Source organism: Physeter macrocephalus, chromosome 4, assembly GCF_002837175.3.
Source record: "Physeter macrocephalus isolate SW-GA chromosome 4, ASM283717v5, whole genome shotgun sequence".
In the NCBI taxonomy this organism is placed as follows: Eukaryota; Metazoa; Chordata; class Mammalia; order Artiodactyla; family Physeteridae; genus Physeter; species Physeter macrocephalus.
Genome location: NC_041217.1, coordinates 102,318,317 through 102,341,134, shown reverse-complemented (window position 1 = coordinate 102,341,134; position 22,818 = coordinate 102,318,317). Strand labels below are relative to the sequence as shown.

The 22,818-nt window shown below is 38.9% G+C and overlaps 2 protein-coding genes and 2 non-coding genes across 7 annotated transcripts in view; 3 read left to right on the top strand and 1 right to left on the bottom strand.

The window, feature by feature from the left end:
• The first annotated feature begins 891 nt into the window (after positions 1 to 891).
• Positions 892 to 8,654, top strand: RPL5 (ribosomal protein L5). The gene is made up of 7 exons (XM_024119663.3): positions 892 to 956; positions 1,042 to 1,157; positions 2,321 to 2,455; positions 4,262 to 4,464; positions 5,549 to 5,726; positions 8,002 to 8,090; positions 8,490 to 8,654. The coding sequence occupies exons 2-7, from the start codon at positions 1,119 to 1,121 to the stop codon at positions 8,587 to 8,589; spliced, it is 744 nt and encodes a 247-aa protein (XP_023975431.1). The 5' UTR covers positions 892 to 956; positions 1,042 to 1,118; the 3' UTR covers positions 8,590 to 8,654.
• LOC112063920 (small nucleolar RNA SNORD21) lies at positions 5,381 to 5,476 on the top strand. The gene has a single exon (XR_002891264.1). It is a non-coding gene; the product is annotated as a small nucleolar RNA SNORD21 (small nucleolar RNA).
• Positions 8,172 to 8,304, top strand: LOC112063921 (small nucleolar RNA SNORA66). The gene has a single exon (XR_002891265.1). It is a non-coding gene; the product is annotated as a small nucleolar RNA SNORA66 (small nucleolar RNA).
• A 224-nt stretch (positions 8,655 to 8,878) lies between the features above and the next one.
• Positions 8,879 to 22,818, bottom strand: part of DIPK1A (divergent protein kinase domain 1A) — a 131,309-nt gene continuing 117,369 nt past the window's right edge. For all 4 annotated transcript variants that reach the window (XM_028489126.2, XM_055084462.1, XM_055084463.1 and 1 more), the window contains 3 exons: positions 19,283 to 19,390; positions 12,195 to 12,371; positions 8,879 to 10,915 (listed from right to left, as the gene is read on the bottom strand). In XM_028489126.2, the coding sequence (XP_028344927.1) occupies positions 10,103 to 10,915; positions 12,195 to 12,371; positions 19,283 to 19,390 (1,098 nt within the window). In that variant the 3' untranslated portion in view covers positions 8,879 to 10,102. The remainder of the gene's footprint in view (positions 10,916 to 12,194; positions 12,372 to 19,282; positions 19,391 to 22,818) is intronic.

Below are 22,818 nucleotides of genomic sequence, written 5' to 3'. Positions count from 1 at the left end.
GCTGTGGTGTCTTTGGGCCTCGAAAAGAAGTTTATTTAGCTTGGTATGCGTCTTCTGCCTCTTTCTCTATATCGTCACTGGCTCTGGTTTTTAATGATTCTTCGGGTGGGGTGTTGCTTTAGTTGGTGGGGGACAGTGTTGTTTTAATCGGAAGTAATTGCTGAATATATCCTTGGTCAGTTATGTTTTGTGGCAAGTAATTTAGGCTTTTGAAAAACGTTTGTGGAAAGAGGGAAATATTAGGTTCTCCAAATGGGACAGTGTTAAGAACAGATTGACGTTTGCTGTCTTGAACAGTGGTTTGCAAAAGTTGGGCACTAGGATTATTGCTGGTCCAATAGGGAACAAAAGTTGAGAGTAAGTTTAAGAATTTAAAATCAATGTGACAGTTTTATATCTGGTGAATATAATAAATTGGCCTGCATTTTGTATTTTTTTTATTCCATTTTTCCTGCTGATTCATTTTTATTTTGTTTTATAAAACTGTCAGTCTTGACAGATGGAAAGTAGAAGAAAAAAATGATTCTTGACCTCAGATTTGAGAAAGTGATGGTTGTCTGGATTCACTTTTGAAGTTTAAGTGTTATTTTGTTACACAGTTAACACAAATGTCAAAAGTATCAGAAGCTGAAACATTTATCAAAGTTTTAATAACATTCTTTTATCTTAAAGGGGTTTGTTAAAGTTGTCAAGAATAAGGCCTACTTCAAGAGATACCAAGTGAAATTTAGAAGACGGCGAGGTATGGTCAGGTTTTCATGTTCACGACATGAAAAGAATCTGCTTTGTAGTGGAATAGACTTTTTTAAATTACTGTTTTCTTTCAGAGGGCAAAACTGACTACTATGCTCGGAAACGATTGGTAATACAAGATAAAAATATAAAGGGGTTTGTTAAAGTTGTCAAGAATAAGGCCTACTTCAAGAGATACCAAGTGAAATTTAGAAGACGGCGAGGTATGGTCAGGTTTTCATGTTCACGACATGAAAAGAATCTGCTTTGTAGTGGAATAGACTTTTTTAAATTACTGTTTTCTTTCAGAGGGCAAAACTGACTACTATGCTCGGAAACGATTGGTAATTCAAGATAAAAATAAGTACAACACACCCAAATACAGAATGATAGTTCGTGTAACTAACAGAGATATCATTTGTCAGGTAAGTTGTATTCTAGACTCACGTAATGGATGGTAACCTCCACCCCGCCTTCTGCCCTCACTGTGGTAGAAAAGTTGTACTTGGGGAGCAAAACACAACGTATGCATTAGGTCCATCTAGTCTAGTGCCTGGCACTCCAAGGAACATTAAGTGAGTAGTTCTTTTAGTAGGTCTGAAGTTGGAGCCTGGGCAATTGGTACTGTAAAAAATACTCTGAGGATCAGCTGTTTGGCAGTCCTGTCCCGGTTTAATCCCATTCTCTTTCTAATTGGCGCGGGGGTGGGGGGGGCGGATTAGAGAAGTTCATGGCACTGCTATTTTTGTGGGGGTGGGAGGGTAAATTTGAGACCCAGTAGAAGGTTCTTACCCATTCCAATTCCAGTAAGAGAATAGAATTTATCATGGACTAAGTTCACTTATCCAATACTTTGAAGAGGTAGGTAGTTGTGAATGTTAAGTTAGACTCTTAAGATTATTTTTATTCCTGCTTACTGTTCGAAATAGGTTTTAGTAAATACTTATGAAGGTGTCTCCCATGTAAAAGACTTACAGAAAGTGGCAATTTGCTCCTAGAAGGTAGTTTTCTGGGCTTTTACAACTAGGAAAACTTTTCATAGTTGAGATTTGGAGGAGACAGGCACATCTATTTTCTGGGCAAACTAATTTGTTGGTTGTGAAGGCAGTCTCTTCCTCCATACCTAAGTTCAGATAACTAAATATTAGGTTTTCTGAAACATTGTTGGACTTGGATATGCTTAGTTTAAAAGGTGTTTGAAATAATCAGGGATTCCTTTTTGATTTTTCAAAGTGCCTCCTTAATTCACCAGCTTTCCCAGCTCAGGGTCTTTTCAGTATTTCTCAGAAGTAAGGAACTACAGTATAACTTATTCCAAAGGTATTTTAATATTCGATGTCTGTGGTAATTTGAGACTTATGTACTGTGAAATTAGTCAAACATACTAACAAACTCATAAACCTACCTTCTGTAGTTGACCAAGCCATAATCGTTGTTGAAGGTGAGTGGGTTTAACAAAGACAGATCTTAAGTGATGCAGATCTGTGTCTGTTTTTTTGTTAAATCTTTTGAAAAAGAAGGCACTTAGGACAAGTAATCCACAAAACAGTGAAAACAGATTACTAACCTGGTTTTTCTCTTATTGTAGATTGCTTATGCCCGTATAGAAGGAGATATGATAGTTTGTGCAGCTTATGCTCATGAACTCCCGAAGTATGGTGTGAAGGTTGGCCTGACAAATTATGCTGCAGCATATTGTACTGGCCTGCTGCTGGCACGCAGGGTATGTATGTACAAGATTACTTTAAGTGATGTTATTTGGAATTAGCTCACTGGAGTTGTCTGCAACATAGATGGTTCACACATGGATAAGATACCTTCAGCTAGCCGTGGGGAGAGAGGAGTGCCTCCTGTTGCCCTGTGGCTTATAAGGGCATCACCAGGGAAGATAATTTTATATAAATACATTAAGACAGAGATGTCCTTTATAATCTGGGGAAGGCTTTTTTTTCTTTTTTCTCCCATTTGTTGGGTATATCTAGACCAATAGAATTTTTTTTGCATTGATGGATATCTGTAATTTGTGCTGGCTGATATGGTAGCCGCTAGCCACATGTAGCTATTAAGCACTTGAAATGTGTCTAGTGCTACTGATAACTGAGTTTTTAACTTAAATATGAATAGCCGGTTGTGGCTAGTTGGTGACTATCTTGTTGGACAGATCTAATCAGAAGTGTAGATCTGGGCTTCCCTGGTGGTGCAGTGGTTGAGAGTCCGCCTGCCGATGCAGGGGACGCGGGTTCGTGCCCAGGTCCGGGAAGATCCCACATGTCGCGGAGCGGCTGTACCCGTGAGCCATGGCCACTGAGCCTGCGCGTCCGGAGCCTGTGCTCCGCAACAGGAGCGGCCACAACAGTGAGAGGCCCGCTTACCGCAAAAAAAAAAACGGGAGGGGCCACAACAGTGAGAGGCCCGCTTACCGCAAAAAAAAAAAAAAAAAAAAGAAGTGCAGATCTTACCATCAGCGTACATTAAAAATGCAGACTATACCCCACACCTTCAGAATTTATATTGATAGGGTGTCCAGGTGATTTATATGCATGCTAAATTTTTTGGGGGCGGGTACGCGGGCCTCTCACTGTTGTGGCCTCTCCCGTTGCGGAGCACAGGCTCCGGACGCGCAGGCTCAGTGGCCATGGCTCATGGGCCCAGCCGCTCCGCGGCATGTGGGATCTTCCCAAACTGGGGCACGAACCCATGTCCCCTGCATCGGCAGGCGGACTCTCAACCACTGTGCCACCAGGGAAGCCCACATGCTAAATTTTGAGAAGCAGTGCCTTAAGCTTTTGAGGTGCGGCGGTAGGCATTGGTGGGGGGATTCATTTTTGTTTTAACAATCTTTGCCTTTGGGTGGCAACATTTCCTATAAAAGGAAATGAAAATGTGATCTTCACCTTGTTTTTGTATTCTGACCTTGTTTTGCAGTTGGAATTGTTAAGCATGCATCATTGTTGGGGACCCACATCTTCACTGGTTATAAACATGTTTGGGTTGGAACATTGTCTTTTATATGAGCATCTTGGTGCAAAGGCACTATAGATAACTAGCAGAGTAGTGGCACATATTAACATAATATAGTGGCAGGGTAGAGCCACAAAAGGTGTTCTCTTCAGCACAGGATCCTACTCATAATATTGTAATCAAATTAAACAAAACTGCATATGATAATATTTAATATTTGGTTGTTGAATTATAGCTAAATATGACTGAGGAAAGGTGGAGATTACTTCCCTTGAGTAAATATAAGAATCAAATTTAAGTATCATGTCCTAATTGATTGCTACAAAAATCAAGTGTGGACAATGTAGCAGATTCAGAAACTGTTAAACAGTTATACTTGTTGGTAAAATTGGATGTCTGAAATTTCTTTTTGTGGCATTTAAAAATTAATATTTAAAAGCAGATTGGGATAAAGGGAAAAAGTGATTTGGAAGGAAATTTTTTGTCAGGTCATTAAAGTTGTGAATTTTGAGATATTGTTGTTTGAATATATTCTAACAAGCATTTAGATTGGCTTCTTTGTTAATAGCTTCTTAATAGGTTTGGTATGGACAAAATTTATGAAGGCCAAGTTGAGGTGACTGGAGATGAATACAATGTGGAAAGCATTGATGGTCAACCTGGTGCCTTCACCTGTTACTTGGATGCAGGGCTTGCCAGGACTACTACTGGGAATAAAGTTTTTGGGGCCCTGAAGGGAGCTGTCGATGGAGGCTTGTCTATCCCTCACAGGTAATAATAGTATTCAAGGCCTCGTTGGGCTGTGGAGATAACTGAACCAATTAGAGTAATAGTAGCTATCATTGTGTACCTGCCATGTGCTGGGTACTGTGCAAAGGGAACCTGGCAGGGTGGGAAGGAACTGTAACATGTTTTATAAATGAAGACTGGGGTTCAGGGGTAAAATGATTTGTCCAAGGTTTTAGAGCCAATAAACGGAAGAGCCAGTGTTGAAACCACTACCTTTTGTGTGTAGCTAAGTTTTGGTTAGAAATGAGCAACTTGATTCCACCAGTACTCCCCCTTTTTTTTTTTTTAATTCAGAATGAAAATTTGTTTACTGAGTTATGGGGAAATATGGACTCTAGGGGGAAAAAAGAGTTTGAGAAGAAGACATAAATTTTTAAACTTTGAACTGGAAATAAGAGTGTAGGCTGTTCTTAGGAGCTAATAAGTGGGTTGTTTCAATTTGGTTGTTGCCTTGGTTAGAGTTAATGATTGTTATTGTTGAGTAGATAACATCTTAAGGTGATTTATTAGCTTCTTAGGACTATTTTAGTGGTTGGTGATTTAACAACCAAAAACTTTCTTTTTCTGGCTTGCCTTTTTTGGCGGGGGGTGGTTGGTGGGGTAAGCGATAAAATGTAACCTAACTGGAACTTACTTTTATAATGTAGGGTGGGGTTTTTTGGCGGGGGTGGTCTTAGCAGTTCTCATTCAAGGCACCTGTTAAATGTGATCTGGAACAAATCACTTATTACCATGTACCTTGAGGCACCACTGAGAAACTATAGGATTTAGGGAGAGTAATTTTGAAACCCTTTGCTATGAAATAAGGAGAACTAACTTTATAGTGGCCTTGGTTCATTTAATGGTATTTAAAGGTGCTTGCGGCATGATTTTCTATCCTGGAATTCAAAAATTAGCTGCTGAATGATGATATCCCACTAACTGAGCAGTCAGTAGTTGGTCCTGTGGTTGCATATGATGCAATTAATTGTTTCAAGACGGGACTGATGGCAGCTACTGAAATGAGTTCCTTCTAGTGAACTGATTTCAACCAATATATACTAAAACATGGAAAACTTTATTTCAGTACCAAACGGTTCCCTGGTTATGATTCAGAAAGCAAAGAATTCAATGCTGAGGTACACCGAAAACACATCATGGGGCAGAACGTTGCAGATTATATGCGTTACCTGATTGAAGAAGATGAAGATGCTTACAAAAAACAATTCTCTCAGTACATAAAGAACAACGTTACTCCAGACATGGTAAAAATTTAACTAAAAATACCTGTATTGGTAAATTTGTAGAACCGGGTTTCCTACCTGTTTTGAGTGGGTATGTTAATACAGTTTTATTTCAGGTTAACAGTTAAAAGTTGAATATGGGCATGTTAAAATGAAAATGGGATGTTGGACCTAGGGTAGGTTAAAAGTCAGACAAGATACTGTTATGAGGAGCTGGACTTGTCAACATGCTTTTAGGAATCTTTTAGATGCTGAAGGATGGCAGGCTTCAGGCATCCAAATCAAGCCTTTGGTGGCTTTTATGCATTTGGCTGTTCTGTATTTATAAATTTCATTCATGTGCTCATAATCTACTCCAATACGAGTGCTAGTTACTACACTTCACTCATTTTGAGGTCATGGGGAAAAAAGGTTCTTTCTTCATCTTAGCAGATAAGTGCTATGTTCTGGACTTTCTCAGTGTCTCAGGCATGCACACAAAAAGGGAGATGTACAGATTCTATCACTAGTTCTGTGTGATGTTGCAAAAGTGAAGGGACCTGTGTTTTCAAGTCACTTTAATGTTGCAAAGTTTATTACCCCTAAAGTTGTTTTTTTTTTTTTTTTTTGTGGTACGCGGGCCTCTCACTGTTGTGGCCTCTCCCATTGCGGAGCACAGGCTCCGGACGCGCCGGCTCAGCGGCCATGGCTCGCAGGCCTAGCCGCTCCGCGGCATGCGGGATCCTCCCAGACCGGGGCATGAACCCCTGTCCCCTGCATCGGCAGGCGGACTCTCAACCACTGCGCCACCAGGGAAGCTCTGCTCTCTTTTAATACATTGGGGTAATTGATGATGACAGTGCCAGTTTCGATAATGAAGGCATAGAACATAAAAATCACATTATTATAAACCTATTACAAATACAGAATTATATGTAAATTAATATATGTCAAGTAATTGTTTTTATTAGGTTCTTTTCTGTTGCTGCATAGTTTGTATTTGGCATACCTATGTCTGAAAATTATTTTTAAAATAGAATTATAATTGAGGGAAAGATCACTTTCTGTTTTTGCATTATTTTCCTTTGCTAATGAGCTTTATACAAATGCATGTAGTAATTGCATTTTTAAAAATAGTTAATTTATTTTTGGCTGCGTTGGGTCTTCGTAGCTGCACACAGGCTTTCTCTAGTTGCGGTGAGTGGGGGCTGCTCTTCCTTGTGGTGTGCATGCTTCTCATTGCGGTGGCTTCTCGTTGCGGAGCACGGGCTCTAGGCGTGCGGGCTTCAGTAGTTGTGGCTTGTGGGCTCTAGAGCACAAGCTCCGTAGTTATGGCACACAGGCTTAGTTGCTCCGCGGCATGTGGGATCTTCCCAGACCAGGGCTCGAACCCGTGTCCCCTGCATTGGCAGGCGAATTCTTAACCACTGAGCCACCAGGGAAGCCCATTAATTGCATTTTACTCACATGGAATGAGTAGTTTTAGAGACCTGGATTACCTTAACTCATTCTTTAGGAAGGCTGTAATTGTTACTGAATTTCACACATTTTATAGTTTCTTTTCATGACTTGATCTTCCATGTGATCAATAGTCATTTGGGGGGTGGGTATTGAAACACTTCAGAGAGTTGCAGCATTGTTTTTTCTTGAATTTTAGAACAAAATTCTCATTAATGTTTCTAATTGGATAGTGGTTTTCTAGGGAAATTCGGGCCTCTTTCTGATTCCACAGAGGCCTGATACTGCTGCCAGATACTGGTGATTTGTGGTAGTAGATCAAGAGGTTCCTGGTATGGGATCCTGGGAATAACTTTTGAAAAGACCTATCAGAAATCAGTGGAAAATAGAAATATGGGGAACGTGGGAGGACAGAGATGTATTTGGCAGTTGCTTGTTAGTCCATATATTTTTCATCTTAACATCTTAAATACTGGTATGTATCCATACATGAATGAAAGAATTTAGGTCACATGGTTTTAAATGAGCATAAAATGTGTTTGTACAGAAAACAGTTTGCTTTAAACTTGAGTGACTCATGAAGTATAGCTGAATTATTCAGAAATACATGCGAATTTTTCTTGAGGAAGATTAAGTTATGTTTTGTGAATAGTGTCAATTCATGTTGCTTATGGTAAAAACTGGGACTTTCTTAGGAAAAGATGGGTTACAAAAAGATACCAATATTGACCTAGTTTAAGCTCCTTTTGAGAATCTGGCTTAGAAGGACAAAATAGAGCAAGCAGTAGAATAGTGTGTTTTGTTACTGTTTAGGGCATATGAAATGAAACCAAGTACTGTTTGCTTTGCTTTGTTTCAGATGGAGGAGATGTATAAGAAAGCTCATGCTGCAATACGAGAGAATCCAGTGTATGAGAAGAAGCCTAAGAAAGAAGTTAAAAAGAAGAGGTATGTGTTTTACTGTTTTTTGAAGAGAAGGAGGTTGGGAGGGGTTCCTGCCTTGTTTCATCTTGCTCAGACTCTGAAGTTGTGCAAACTCGATCACTAGCTCTGCATGATGTTGCAGAGGTGAGGGGAACCAGGTTTGCTAAAGTAATTGTGGTGATAGAAATGTATTAGCCTTGGATGCTACCGAGGTGGCCCATTCTGTCCCAGTACATTGTAACTGTCAATTACTGCATTTTTAAATAGGCTAACTAAGGAAGAGGACAGGTATTGGATTTGGATTATTTGACCTCCATTTTATTACGAAGTGTGTCTTTTTCAAAGTTAAATGTTCTCTATTCTCTTTAGCTGTGGTTTTTAAAATTTATGTCCCTTTCTCTTTCTTTTTACCTTGTTCTGTAGGTGGAACCGTCCCAAAATGTCACTTGCCCAGAAGAAAGATCGGGTAGCTCAGAAGAAGGCAAGCTTCCTTAGAGCTCAGGAACGGGCTGCTGAGAGTTAATAAACCAAACCACAATTTCTATGAAGATTTTTCAGATAAAGACAGTAATAAACTTATTGAACAAGTAGCTGTTTCTGTGTTAAGCTCTTGTTAATGAAACTGGGGGAAATACCTGAAATTGACAGTATTTTCCTTCCAGAAACAAGTGTAGCTTTTTCCAGAAAATCTTACATATTGCCTCAGAGTTCATACCTTGGGCATCTGTTCTTCCTGACAGGAGTTATCCCTTGAATTGTATGATGTGCAGCTGTCCTTAAAAAGTCTGGCAAGCAACAGACAAACCTTCCCCTAGAAATATTTCTTCCATTCATTTATTGTAACCACATGATGAGTTGGAAGAAAAAGTACCTTCAAAGTTTACAATTTTAAATGATGCTACTCCATGGCTTTAGTTCTTGAGCGATAGCTGCCCAATGAAGGTGATATAATTTTAACACATATTTATCCAGGTGAAACCTTTGAGCAGAAAATACTGGTTCTTTAATTATAAGAAGAGGTGTTTTGTTTTATGGAGTTGAGAGGCCCGATCTGAATAAACACAAAACAGAGGAGTAAATACTAACCCTTGTATATCAAGTTTACATGAGAAAAAGTGTTAGATGGATATATTTACATGCCTCTTGAGAAACAGTCCTTTGGCCAATAGGGAATACTGTTTGAAAATGGAAAATTATTAATAGGAAGTTTATGATTTCAGAGTCCTGCTCTTAATGTCCCACTTTCCCATAGCTCAGATTCAGGATATGTGTATCTGCGTTAGGTCTGTGGCCTAAAGATACGAGTTTTGAAGACCAGTTGGCTGGCTGATACTAAGATACAGACCCTTTAAATCTAGGATGATGAACTCCTCATCCATATTCAGCCTCTAAAATTGGCAATTATATATTGACAAGTAGAATGCTTCCTGATGGGTTTTCAGTGGGTAAGAGCCACTCAAAACTTTCTGAAGCCACATAAAATGTGATGTCTAAATGAGTTGTGTATTTATAAGAAACCATGATATTAACCCAACATCTGTTTATAAAGGAGTAATTTTAATTTACCTGCTTTGCAGTCTTAATTTCTGTTAATGTGCAAACTTTACCATGCTGAGACATTAGTAAATTTATAAATTTTCTTTTTTAAACAGCAGCTTCAATGCAAACACAATTTCCAGCACTGATATTTTGGCTAACAAATCTACAAAATACTCTGACCGTTGATGTTTATGGAATGAGGCTTTTCACAGCATTATTTTAAGTCATTAGTCAAAATAGTTACACAGTGAATGTACTAGGAAATGTACCAGCGTTTCTAAAAGGGCAGGAATGAGTATTTTTGGACCTTTTGATCCTACACCTCCTGCCATTACTTCAGCAATCAACATGTATTTTAAGATGATGGCTTCCTTAGGTTCAGGGGAAAGGAGTTGTGATAACTGGCAAGGGTTTGAATCAAGCCATTTAGAAAAAATGTTCAAGATTTTTCTTTTGAAGTGCTAAGTTTCTTAAAATGGTCACAATGTCCAAATGAACTAAGAGTCGTTTGTGTAGGAAATTTTCTTCCACAGTAATGTTTTTAGATTATTTAGTATCAAAGAATGTTCCATTTCCATTTGATTTGCTGTGACTTTGAGAGCAATACAGGAATACAGCTGCTTTTCTAATTCTTCACGAATTTCAACTGGAGCACCACGCAATAGGTAGTCTTTGAGTAACTGACAGGCTTTTGCCAAGTTTGGTTGTATCACTTCTGAGGTACACTTCATTGTACTCTGATCACAGCTAGTTCGACAATCCGTGCCATAGACACAGTCCAAATCAGACTCACAGTGACGATCCTTTATAAGTTCTTTCAGGTTTGTCTCTGGCACAATTTTTCTCATGTCCACCATTTTCAAATCATACTTATCATTATATCCTAGGTTTTTGGCACTAGTATCGCACATGAGGAAGTTTCCATAGGGGCCATGGAAAACATCTTCCACAAATTCTAGAAGTCCTATGGCTATTTTAGCCTTTCTAGGCCATGATGGTGTGAACAACTGATCCATGCTTCTTCTGAACCCAGATGGAATAAAAAGTTCAATGACCCATGGAAGGCTTATTCCATAAAGAGAGGTATATTCAACACTTTCCATCACATAGAGATCACCACAGAATCCCATTAATTTGGGCGTATGTTCTTTATCTTGAAGTATTACCATGAGAAGAAATTCATTTAATTGAAGAAGTGCCCATGCTGACTTTGCTTCTCCCAAGGAAACCTGGCCATCTTTGTCTCCATCAGCCACTGTCAAGATGAGATTAACCAGTTCAGAGAGGTTGCCTTGGTCACCCAACTTTGCCTGTAAAGATATGAATTTGGCTAATTATACAGAAGCAATGGAAAACAACAATCTCATATGTAACATATTTCCTTTACAGGGATAATTACCATGCTGAGTAATAATCTTGCTACTGAATACCCATAGGAGACTTAATACCTCTCCAAATATTTATAATGTTTGCTAAGTGAGTCAGAACTATGTTTTATGTACTTGAGGTGAAACCCACTTTGCTAAGTATATTTGTTAAGAAATGGCCACCTTAACGCCCATAGCCTCCTTAGACCTTGTTGATAAATACAGTTAACCAAGCCATTAATTAATCTTTGTCTTGTTCATACACTTACTTGCAAAATTGCAGTGTAATTTGCCCATATCCAAAGTTAAAGGGTCAACTACAAATTATTTTCTCCTATTTTGTAATTGTTATTATATTAACAATTATTTTCTTCAAGGTGTTTCAATAATGAATGCTACAAGTATTTCCCTGTGGAGACTCTGGCATAAAACAGTCTAAAAGTGTAAACTGTTCAAAGAAAAGAAAGATTTTGAATTAAAATATAAGGGCAATAAAAATGAGAAAAAGATTCTTTCCAAAAACTAATTATTTTCATTGTTTTTTTGGCCGTGCCACATGGCTTGTGGAAGTTCCCCGACCAGTTATCGAACCCGCACCCTTGGCAGTGAAAGTGCGGAGTCCTAACCACTGGACCCAGGGAATTCCCAATATTTTCATATTTCTATTTAATCTTTGAGTATTTCTTTTCTTTTTTTTCTTTTTTTGGCGGTACGCGGGCCTCTCACTGTTGTGGCCTCTCCCGTTGCGGAGCACAGGCTCCGGACGCGCAGGCTCAGCGGCCACGGCTCACGGGCCTAGCCGCCCCGCGGCATGTGGGATCTTCCCGGACCGGGGCACGAACCTGTGTCCCCTGCCTCGGCAGGCGGACTCTCAACCTCTGCACCACCAGGGAAGCCCTGAGTATTTCTTTAAATTAAAAAAATAATTTGCAATCCGTCTACTAATTTTATTTCACCTTTTTAAAAGAAGTGTATCAGTTTTAATGTCAAGCTATAGAGCAGCCCATCTACTTAATGAACTCACATCTGGACATTTTTAGCGATAGTAAGTAATGTTAAACACCCTCCATACATTTTTTTCTTTTCTTTGAATTATTTCCTCAAGATGGAGTCCCTGATATAGGTCAAAGAATACCAACATTTTTATGGCTTAGCATGAGGTCCTGCCAGCTTCCAGAAGAGTACCACTTCACACTAGCAACATGTGAATGCATATACTTACTTTAAAGAGACTGTAGACCATTTCTTTGAATTTCTGTACAGTAGTTCCCCTCGTTGGCTTATCAAATAGCACTATTTCTTTTCTTGGTTCCAATTCAGTTCCAAAATCAAGATGAAGTGCTTGTTCCATTTGACATTTCACAACACCTGGTAGATTATCCCAAATCCCTAAATACATCTGTGAAAAGAATGACAAGTTATGCTTTAGGCAGAGTAGAAAACTCTAATCTACCACGATATTTTTAGTGTCCTCCTCTTTAAAAAACACACAAGCAACAAAACATCGAGATTGAGCTGACTTTCTGAATTGCAAATTTGAAATCATACTTCAAAGCTTTTTTCCATTTTTTTAAATTATAAAAGTATTGCATACCTAAATATATATATATTTTTGACCATGGTCATCAGTTTTATTATCTTCCATTTTTTAAATTGTAAAATATCAAAAATAGAAAATTTACCATCTTAACTATTTTTAACATACCGTTCAGTGGTATTAGATTCAGGAGGTTGTGCTACCATCACCACCATGTCTCCAGAACTCTTTTCATTTTGTAAAATTGAAACTCTCTACCCATTACACAGTAACTCCCTGTTCCCCTTCTTCCCCCAGCCCCCAGCCCATCACCAGTCTACTTTCTGTCTTTATTATTTTGACTACTCACTCTAAGTATCTCATATAAGTGGAATCATACCGAATTTGTCCTTTTGTGACTGGCTTATTTCATAATGTCCTCAAGGTTTATCCACATTGTAGCATGTGTCACAATTTCCTTCCTTTTTAAAGCTGAATACTATTACATTCTAGGAATATCCCACATTTTGCATTTCCTTTCATCCACTGATTGACACTTGGGTTGCTTCCATGTTTTAGCTATTGTGAATATTATGAACATGGATGTACAAATATCTCTTCGAGATCCTGATTTCAATTCTTTTACATAAATACCCAGAAGTGGAATTTCTGAATCATAGGGTCATGCTACTTTTAAGTTTTTGAGGAGCTGCCAACCTGTTTTTCTCAGCGGCTACACCATTTTACATTCCCACCAACAGTGGGTTCCAGTTTTTCTGCCTTACTGCCAACACTTGTTATTTTCTGTTTTTTTTTTTCCAGAATAAACTCACAGAGTTTTATTTTACTGAGCAATGCTTGTCCTGAGTTGTTTTACCACTTGTCAATATTTCACACTCTCTATACAATCAGAAAATGATTCCAAGGACACGTAGCAATCCTTCTTTTCTGGTTTTTTTGACAGTAGCCATCCTGATGGGTGTGAGGTGGTATCTCATTGTGTGCTTTTTTTTTCTTAGTTCGTTCCCCGACCATGGATCGAACCCGGGCGTCAGCAGTGAAAGCGCCAAGTCCTAACCACTGTACTGCCAAAAAATTCCCTAATTGTGGTTTTGATTTGCATTTCCCTAATAACTAGTGATGCTGAGCATCTTTTCATGCACTTATTGCACATTTGTATATCTTTTTTCGAGAATGAATCCGGCTGTTTGTTTTTTTGTTGTTGAGTTTTAGGAGCCCTCTATATATTCTGTATATTAATCCTTTATCAGATATATGATTTGCAAATATTTCCTCCCATTCTGTGAGCTTCTTTTTTATTCTACTGATATTGTCTTTTGATGCACAATATTTAAAAATTTTCATGAAGTACAATTTGTCTATTTTTTCTTTTGTTGCCTGTGGCTTTGGAGTCATATGCAAGAAATCATTGCCAAACCCAATGTCACGAAGCTTTTGCCCTATGTTTTCATCTAAGAGTTTTATTTATTTTTTATTTTTCAAAATATTTATTTATTTATCTGGTTGTGCCGGGTCTTAGTTGCAGCAGGAGGGCTCCTTAGTTGCAGCATGCATGTGGGATCTAGTTCCCTGACCAGGGATAGAACCCGGGCCCCCTGCATTGGGAGCACAGAGTCTTAACCACTGTACCACCAGGGAAGTCCCTAAGTTTCATAGTTTTAGTTCTTACCATTAGATCTTTGATCCATTTTGACTTAAATTTTGAGAATGGTGTTAGGTAAGGGTCCACCTTCATTCTTTTGCATGTGTATATCCAGCTTTCCCAGTACCATTTGTTGAAAAGACAGTCCTTTTCCTATTGAATGGTCTTAGCACCCTTGTCAAAAATCATTTGAGGGACTTCCCTGGTGGCACAGTGGTTAAGAATCTGCCTGCCAATGCAGGGGACACGGGTTCAATCCCTGGTCCGGGAAGATCCCACATGCCACGGAGCAACTAAGCCCACGAGCCCCAACTACTGAGCCCGTGTGCTGCAACTACTGAAGCCCGCATGCCTACAGCCCGAGCTCCACAACAAGAGAAGCCACTGCAATGAGAAGCTCATGCACTGCAACGAAGAGTAGACCCTACTCGCAGCAACTAGAAAAAGCCCGTGCGCAGCAACAAAGACCCAATGCAGCCAAAAAAAAAAAAAAAAAACAGAATCATTTGACCATATATGTGAGGGCTTATTTCTGGGCTCTCTGTTCTATTCCATTAGTCTATATATCTGTCCTTATTCTACTACCACATTGTTTGATTACTGCAGCTTTATAGTAAGATTTGAAATCAGGAAGTGAGTCCTCCAGCTTTCTGGTATTTTTTTCAGGATTGTTTTGGCTATTTAGGGTCCCTTGAGATTCCATATGAATTTTAGGACGTTTTCTGTTTCTGCAAAAAATTGTCTTTGGGATTTTGCTTAGGACTGCACTGAATCTTGATCACGCTGGGTAATATTAACATCTTAAAAATATTGTCTTCCAATCTATGAACATGGGATGTGGTTACATTTGTTTATGTCTTTAATTTCTTTCAGCAATGTTTTGAAGTTTTCATTGTACAAGTCTTTCACCTCCTTGGTTAAGTTAATTCCTAAGTATTCTTTTTGATGCAATTATAAATGCAATTGTTTTCTTAATTTCTTTTCTGGATTGTTCATTGTTAGTGTATAGAAATGCAACTGATTTTTGTGTGTGGACTTTGAATTCATTTATTAGTTCTAATGATTTTTTGGTGGAATCTTTAGGTTTTTCTACAAATAAGATCATATCCTCTGTCAACAGAGATAATTTTACTTTTTCCTTTCCCATTTGGATGCCTTTTATTTCTTTGTTTAATTGATCTGGCCAGAGCTTCCAGTACTATGTTGAATAGAAGTGGTGAAAGTAGGCATCCTTGTCTTGTTCTTAGATGACAAGCTTTCAGTCTTTCACTATTGAGTATGATGTTAGCTGTGGGTTTTTCACATACGGGTTTTTAGTATGTTGAGGTAGTTGCCTTCTATTCCTAGTTTGCTGTGTATTTTTTGTTTGTTTGTTTGTTTTTGTTTTTTGTTTTTCGGTATGCAGGCCTCTCACTGTTGTGGCCTCTCCCGTTGCGGAGCGCAGGCTCCGGACGCACAGGCTCAGCGGCCATGGCTCACGGGCCCAGCCGCTCCGCGGCATGTGGGATCTTCCCGGACCGGGGCACGAACCCGTGTCCCCTGCATCGGCAGGCGGACTCTCAACCACTGCGCCACCAGGGAAGCCCTGCTGTGTATTTTAATAATGAATTTTGTCAAATGCCTTTTCTGCATCAATTGTGATGATCCTTTTTTTCTCCTTCATTCTGGTTATTTGGTGTATTACACTGCTCAATTTTCATATGTTGAACCAGCAAAAGTTAATAAGGATTAATGTGGGACTTCCCTGGTGGTCCAGTGGCTAGTGGTTGGGACTCCGAGCTTCCACTGCACGGGGCATGGATTTGATCCCTGTTCGGGGAACTAGAATCCTACATGCCTCATGGCGCAGCCAAAAAAAAAAAAAAGAAGGACACACGTCCAGGGCTTTTCTTGTTGGGAGGCCTGATTACCAATTCAGTCTCCTTACTAGTTATAGGTCTATGCAGATTTTCTATTTCTTAGTAGGTTCTATTTCTTGGTGTGTTTCTAGGAATTTGCCCATTTCATCTAGATTATCCAATTTGTTGGTGTACAATTGTTCACTGTACTCTCATATAATCCTTTTTATTTATGTAGAACTGACAGTAATGTCCCCGCTTCATTTCTGATTTTAGTTATTTGAGTCTTCTCTGTTTCTCAGTCCATCTAGCTAAAGGTTTGTCAAATTTTGTTGACCTTTTCAAAGAACCAACTTTTGGTTTCATTGATTTTCTTTATTATTATTTCTTTATTATTGTTTTTCTATTCTCTATTTCCTTTATCTCTGCTGTAATCCATATTATTTCCTTCCTTCTGCTAGGTTTGGGTTTGGTTTGCTCTTCATTTTATAATTCTTTATGTTGTAAAGTTTGATTGTTTATTTGAGATCTTTCTTATTTCTAATGTGTTTATAGCTGTAAATATAATTTTTTAAAAGTCAAATTACACAGAAAGATGAAAGGAAAAGTTCTACACCCATTTCTCTAATTCCCAGAATTAGTCACTATTAACTATCTAGCTATTTATCAAACTAACATTATATGGTGCTTTACTCTGTGCTACAGTCTACTAATTTATCTTACTCCCTACAACAACCTTATTTTACTCCCTATAACAACCCTATTTACCTATTGGCTGCGTTGGGTCTTTGTTGCTGTGCGCGGGCTTTCTCTAGTTGCAGCGAGCAGGGGCTACTCTTCGTTGCGGTGCACGGGCTTCTCATTGCAGTGGCTTCTCTTGTTGCAGAACATGGGCTCTAGGCGTGTGGGCTTCAGTAGTTGTGGCACGCGGGCATCAGTAGTTGTGGCACGCGGGCTTCAGTAGTTGTGGCTCGTGGGCTCTAGCGCGCAGGCTCAGTAGCTGTGGTGCACGGGCTTAGTTGCTCCGCGGCATGTGGGATCTTCCCGGACCAGGGATCAAACCCGTGTTCCCTGCATTGGCAGGCAGATTCCTAACCACTGCACCACGAGGGAAGTCCCGGAAATGATCTTATTTCTTTATTGACTCTTTTATCATCTGTCCTCTTTCACATGAAACATAAGGCATATGAGGCCAGAGGCTTTGTCTGTCTTATTCCCCATGGTCTCTCCCAATGCCTTAAGCAGTACTTAGCACATAGTAGATACTCAAATATTGGACTTTATTTCAGAAATCCTCTTAAACATGGCTAGTAGTGTAGACTTAAAATCTATTTTAAATTTCTATAAGATGAATGAGTATATTGGAAATTTAGAAATAATTCAAAGAAAAAATATGAACATAAAAAGCATGCAATATTCCACTGCCCAAGGATAACCAGTGTTGATTTTTTTTCTTTATAAATTTATTTATTTATTTTTGGCTGCGTTGGGTCTTTGTTGCTGTGTGCAGGTTTTCTATAGTTGCAGCAAGTGGGGGCAACTCTTCGTTGCGGTGCAAACTTGCTCTGCAAGTTTCTTAACCTCGTGACCTCTCTTGCCTCAGTTTCTTTAACAATAAAATGGAAATAATGATAATACCTCTTCATAGGGAGGTTGTGAGGATCAAAGAGAAATAAATGAAAAGTTCTTAGAACAATGTTGACATACAGAAAACAATATAACAAACACCTGTGTACCTACTATCTTCATAACAGACCTTAACCTTTTGCCATATTTGCTTCATTTAAAAAAAAATTTATTTTATTTATTTTTGGCTGTGTTGGGTCTTCATTGCTGCGCGCGGGCTTTCTCTAGTTGCCGCGAGCAGGGGCTACTCTTCATTGTGGTGCGCGGGCTTCTGATTGCGGTGGCTTCTCTTGTGACAGAGCATGGGCTCTAGGCACGCAGGCTTCACTATTTGTGGCACGTGGGCTCAGTAGTTGTGGCTCGCGGGCTCTAGAGTGCAGGCTCAGTAGTTGTGGCACATGGGCTTAGTTGCTCTGCGGCATGTGGGATCTTCCCAGACCAGGGCTCGAACCCGTGTCCCCTGCATTGGCAGGCGGATTCTTAACCACTGTGCCACTAGAGAAGTCCCTAGGAAGTGTTTTTAAAAAGATTTAAAAAGAAAGTGTTAGAAAGTTGATTGCACTTGCTTTTAACTTAGGACATTGTGCTACTTAAGGAATTGCTTAGAGATCTGTTCTAGAATCTATTAATAACTAGTGATGGAAGTTATCAAGTTATATCTTTCCAATGGATTTTAACTTTTTTTAAAAATAAATTTATTTATTTATTTTGGCTGTGTTGGGTCTTCATTGCTGCACACGGGCTTTCTTTAGTTACGGCAAGTGGGGGCTACCCTTCATTGCGGTGCGCGAGCTTCTCATTGTGGTGGCTTCTCTTGTTGCGGAGCATGGGCTCTAGGCATGCGGGCTTTAGTAGTTGTAGCACACAGACTCAGTAGTTGTGGCTCATGGGCTCTAGAGTGCAGGCTCAGTAGTTGTGGCGCACAGGCTTAGTTGCTCCGCGGCATGTGGGATCTTCCTGGACCAGGGGCCGAACCTGTGTCCCCTGCATTGGCAGGTGGATTCTTAACCACTGCGCCACCAGGGAAGTCCCGGTGTTGATGTTTTGTTGTATTTTCTTCTAGCACAATGGTGTCCTATTGTTTTAATTTATATTTCTTTGATGATAGGTGAGGTAGAACATTTTTTTCATTATGCTTATCAGCTATTTATAGTTCTTTTTTTGTGATTTAGCTCATCCTGTCCTCTGCCCATGCCTCTAGTTTAATTCTCCATTCAGGTATGAGCTCAAATTTTATCTTAGAAAGGTCCTCCTTGTTCACCTCTTCTAAAGCATATTTCTACACTCACCGTCCCCTGCATTTTTCATCAACCCACCCTGTGTACAACCTATATAAAACACACCACGTTCTGTAATTTCCTTATTTATTTATCTATCAACTGTTTATGTTCCCCATCCCTCTGGAATAATGTGAGACTCAAAGGGAAGTAATCTTATCTATCTTAATCACCACTATTTTCCTAATAACTAAAACAGTGTCTGGAACATGCTGGGAATAGGGGATTTATAAACATCTGTTGGATGAGTGAACCAACGCATACACAATTGAAGTATTTAAAATGTCCTAAAGTTCTAGTTCAAGAATGCTCTTAACAATGCTTTAATTTAGTTTAAGGTAAAATCAGAGAGCACCATAAATCTGGACTGTTTATTCATAATGTCCATACCTGATTGTTGGGCTTGGTCGATAAGCATTTTCCAAAGTAAAGAGTTTCTGTAACACAAAGGCTGTTACATGCGGGCCCATCAATAACTCCAGTCTTGTACTTGTCACACTAAAAACCAGGAAATAGAAAAGTAGTTAATAGAAAAATGTTCATAAGAAGAAACATATTAAAATATTTTCAAACTAAGCAATTGACAAAGGATTAATCTCCAAAATATACAAACAGCTCATGCAGCTCTATGTCAAAAAAAACAACAACCCAATCAAAAAATGGGCAGAAGATCTAAATAGACATTTCTCCAAAGAAGATATACAGATTGCCAACAAACACATGAAAGAATGCTCAACATCACTAATCATTAGAGAAATGCAAATCAAAACTACAATGAAATGTCACCTCACACCAGTCAGAATGGCCAACATCAAAAAATCTACAAACAATAACTGCTGAAGAGGGTGTGGAGAAAAGGGAACCCTCTTGCACTGTTGGTGGGAATGTAAATTGATACAGCCACTATGGAGAACAGTACGGAGGTTCCTTAAAAAACTAAAAATAGAATTACCATACGATCCAGCAATCCCACTCACGGACACATATCCAGAGAAAACCATAATCTGAAAAGATACATGCATCCCAGTGTTCACTGCAGCACTATTTACAATATCCAAGACATGGAAGCAACCTAAATGTCCATTGACAGAGGAATGAATAAAGAAGATGTGGCATATATATAACAGAATATTACTCAGCCATAAAAAATAATGAAAGAATGCCATTTTGCAGCAACATGGATGGACCTAGAGATTATCATACTAAGTGAAGTAAGTCAGAAAGAGAAAGACAAATATCATATGATATCACTTACATGTGGAATCCAAAAAAAAGATACAAATGAACTTATTTATAAAACAGAAACAGTCTTACAGATATCAGAAACAAACTTATGGTTACCAAAGGGGACAGAGGGGGCAGGGATAAATCAGGAGCTTGGGATGAACACACACACACTACTATATATAAGATAGATAACCAACAAGGACATACTGTATATAGCACAGGGAACTCTACTCAATATTCTGTGATAAGCTTTAAGAGAAAAGAATCTAAAAAAGAATGAATATATGTATATGTATAACTGAATCACTTTGCTGTACACTTGAAACTAACACATTGTAAATCAACTATACACCAAGAAAATTAAAATTTAAAAAAGAAGAAACATATCAAAGACACCATAAAGAGATATCTATATTCTTTAAGAGAAAGTCCTATGATGAAAAGAATTCAGGCTTTGGATCGGGACAGACTTGGATTTGAATACAAGCTCTGCTCCTTACTAGCTATATAATGATGAGAGATCTTGTTGTGACTAGGGTGTGCATAGAATTTTGAAACCATATTTCCCACTTAGCGTGGCCTGAGGTGGTATGGTACCTACTCTCTGTGAGAAGGTGGGCACTCAATTTTTTTAAATGGTCAATTTTAAAATAAAAAATAAAGTTTAAAATACCAAAATATTTTAAAATAACAAAATTAAGTCACCTCTGTCATCTTGTCATCTTTGATATTGCCCCAAAACAAGAAAAAAAGAAAAAGATGGGAATTCCCTGGCAGTCCAGCAGTTAGGACTCTTAGCTCTCACTGCCGAGGGACCGGGTTCAATCCCTGGTCAAGGAACTACGATCCTACAAGCCGTGTGGCACAGCCGAAAAAAAAAAAGAAACCAAACGCTTTGACAAAATAAGGTACCCGTGTAACCCTAAGGCACAATAAATGAGGATGGCCTGCAAAATACAGTGAAAATTACACCAGAGTACAGAAGGATGCTGAGATTAAATACCTGCTGTGACCTCACTTCTCAGACAAAGTTGGCGGAGCACTGAATTGGTGGTACACCAGAGGAACAGAACCATCACTCTGGTTTGCAATGAAAGTTTAAGGGGCACAAGCTGTGGGAACTTCCAAGGACTCTATTTGGCATTGTAAAGTAGCGGGGCAAGGCAGTGCTGATTGATAAAATCCTTAAAAATGTTATCTATGTCAGAGGCAGTCGTCTGTAAATAAAATAAGGGTTGGGAGAGACTATATTATGAGCATCTCTGTAGTTCCTGGGGAGATAGACAGGCTAAACCAATCTGTGTGAGTGTCTCCATCTCATCTTTTTTTCTCTTTCACCCACCACCCCCGACACACAAACTCTGGGCCACAGAAGTTTCACCACTTGCTCATTTCACTGTCCCAGTTGCTTCTTGCAAATAGTGGTTGAAGAACTCCTTTCATTCAGTAATGAGTAATACTCAAAAGAAAACAAGCAGGAGATCTATACAGCAAATGTACAAGGAAAAGGAGGAAGGGAATAGGAAAAGGACATGTCAAATAAAGAAATTTTCCAGAAAAATACTGCCATGAAGCACACCAAACATACTGTTATGAATTCAAAGGACTTAATGAAACAGTTTAAAATATGGTCTCAAAGCGGAAGACATAATGAGAGACAAAAGAAGTAAATGTAAAATAAGCAAGCACAACTCAAAAATTAAGAAAAAGAAAAAAATCGAAGAAATTAAAGTCACATTATGAATGGGGAAAAACGGTGGGGGCAGACAAAAATAACAACATGGTAAGACTTATGAGGGCTAGGTTGAAAAAGTGAGCAAAATGAAATGGAAATTTAAAAAGAACTAAAAAGAATTTGAGATAAAATTATAGATATAGAAGACAAAGGATATCCAGCATGTCCATAGGAGGGAGAATAGAACACGTAGAAAAGAAAAAATAATCAAAGTAGAATTCAAGAGAATTTCATGTAAGTGAGAGAAGTCTTTAATCTACAGATTGAAAGGACACACACTGTCCCAAGGAAACTGACACAGAATGACCCCTGTGACATATACCATTGAATTTTACTGGACTTCAAAAATAAATAATTCTTTGAGCATCCAGGCAAAAAGATCAAGACACTTTTAAGGGGAAATAAATCAGATTGGCCTCAGATTTCTCCATAGCCACATTCAAAGGTAGATAACAGTGGTGCAATGCCAGCAAAGTCTGAGAAAGGAAATGTGACCTGCCTGTGTCCTAATTTTCTCATTTGTAAAAGGGGATGCACCTACTACTTGATTTATAGCATTATTATGAGCTATAATGGTTTAATGAGGATAGATCACCTGTGATTTCAATAAGTGCTCAAAATAGCTCTTCTTATTCTCCATAGCCAAACTTTCTTTCAAGTAAAAGGTGTTAAATGTTTTTGAACATGTAAGGATCAGAAGATAGAATTCCCATTAGCAACTCTTGAAGAACTATTAGAGAATGAATTTTAGGTAACCAAGAGATGAACAGAGAAATTGAACATGTAAGCCAGTTGAAATATAGGACTGGGATGAAAACAGCTGTGGAAATCTATTTTTTTTTTTTTTTTTTTTTTTTTTTTTTTTTGTGGTACGCGGGCCTCTCACTGTTGTGGCCTCTCCCGTTGCGGAGCACAGGCTCCGGACGCGCAGGCTCAGCGGCCATGGCTCACGGGCCCAGCCGCT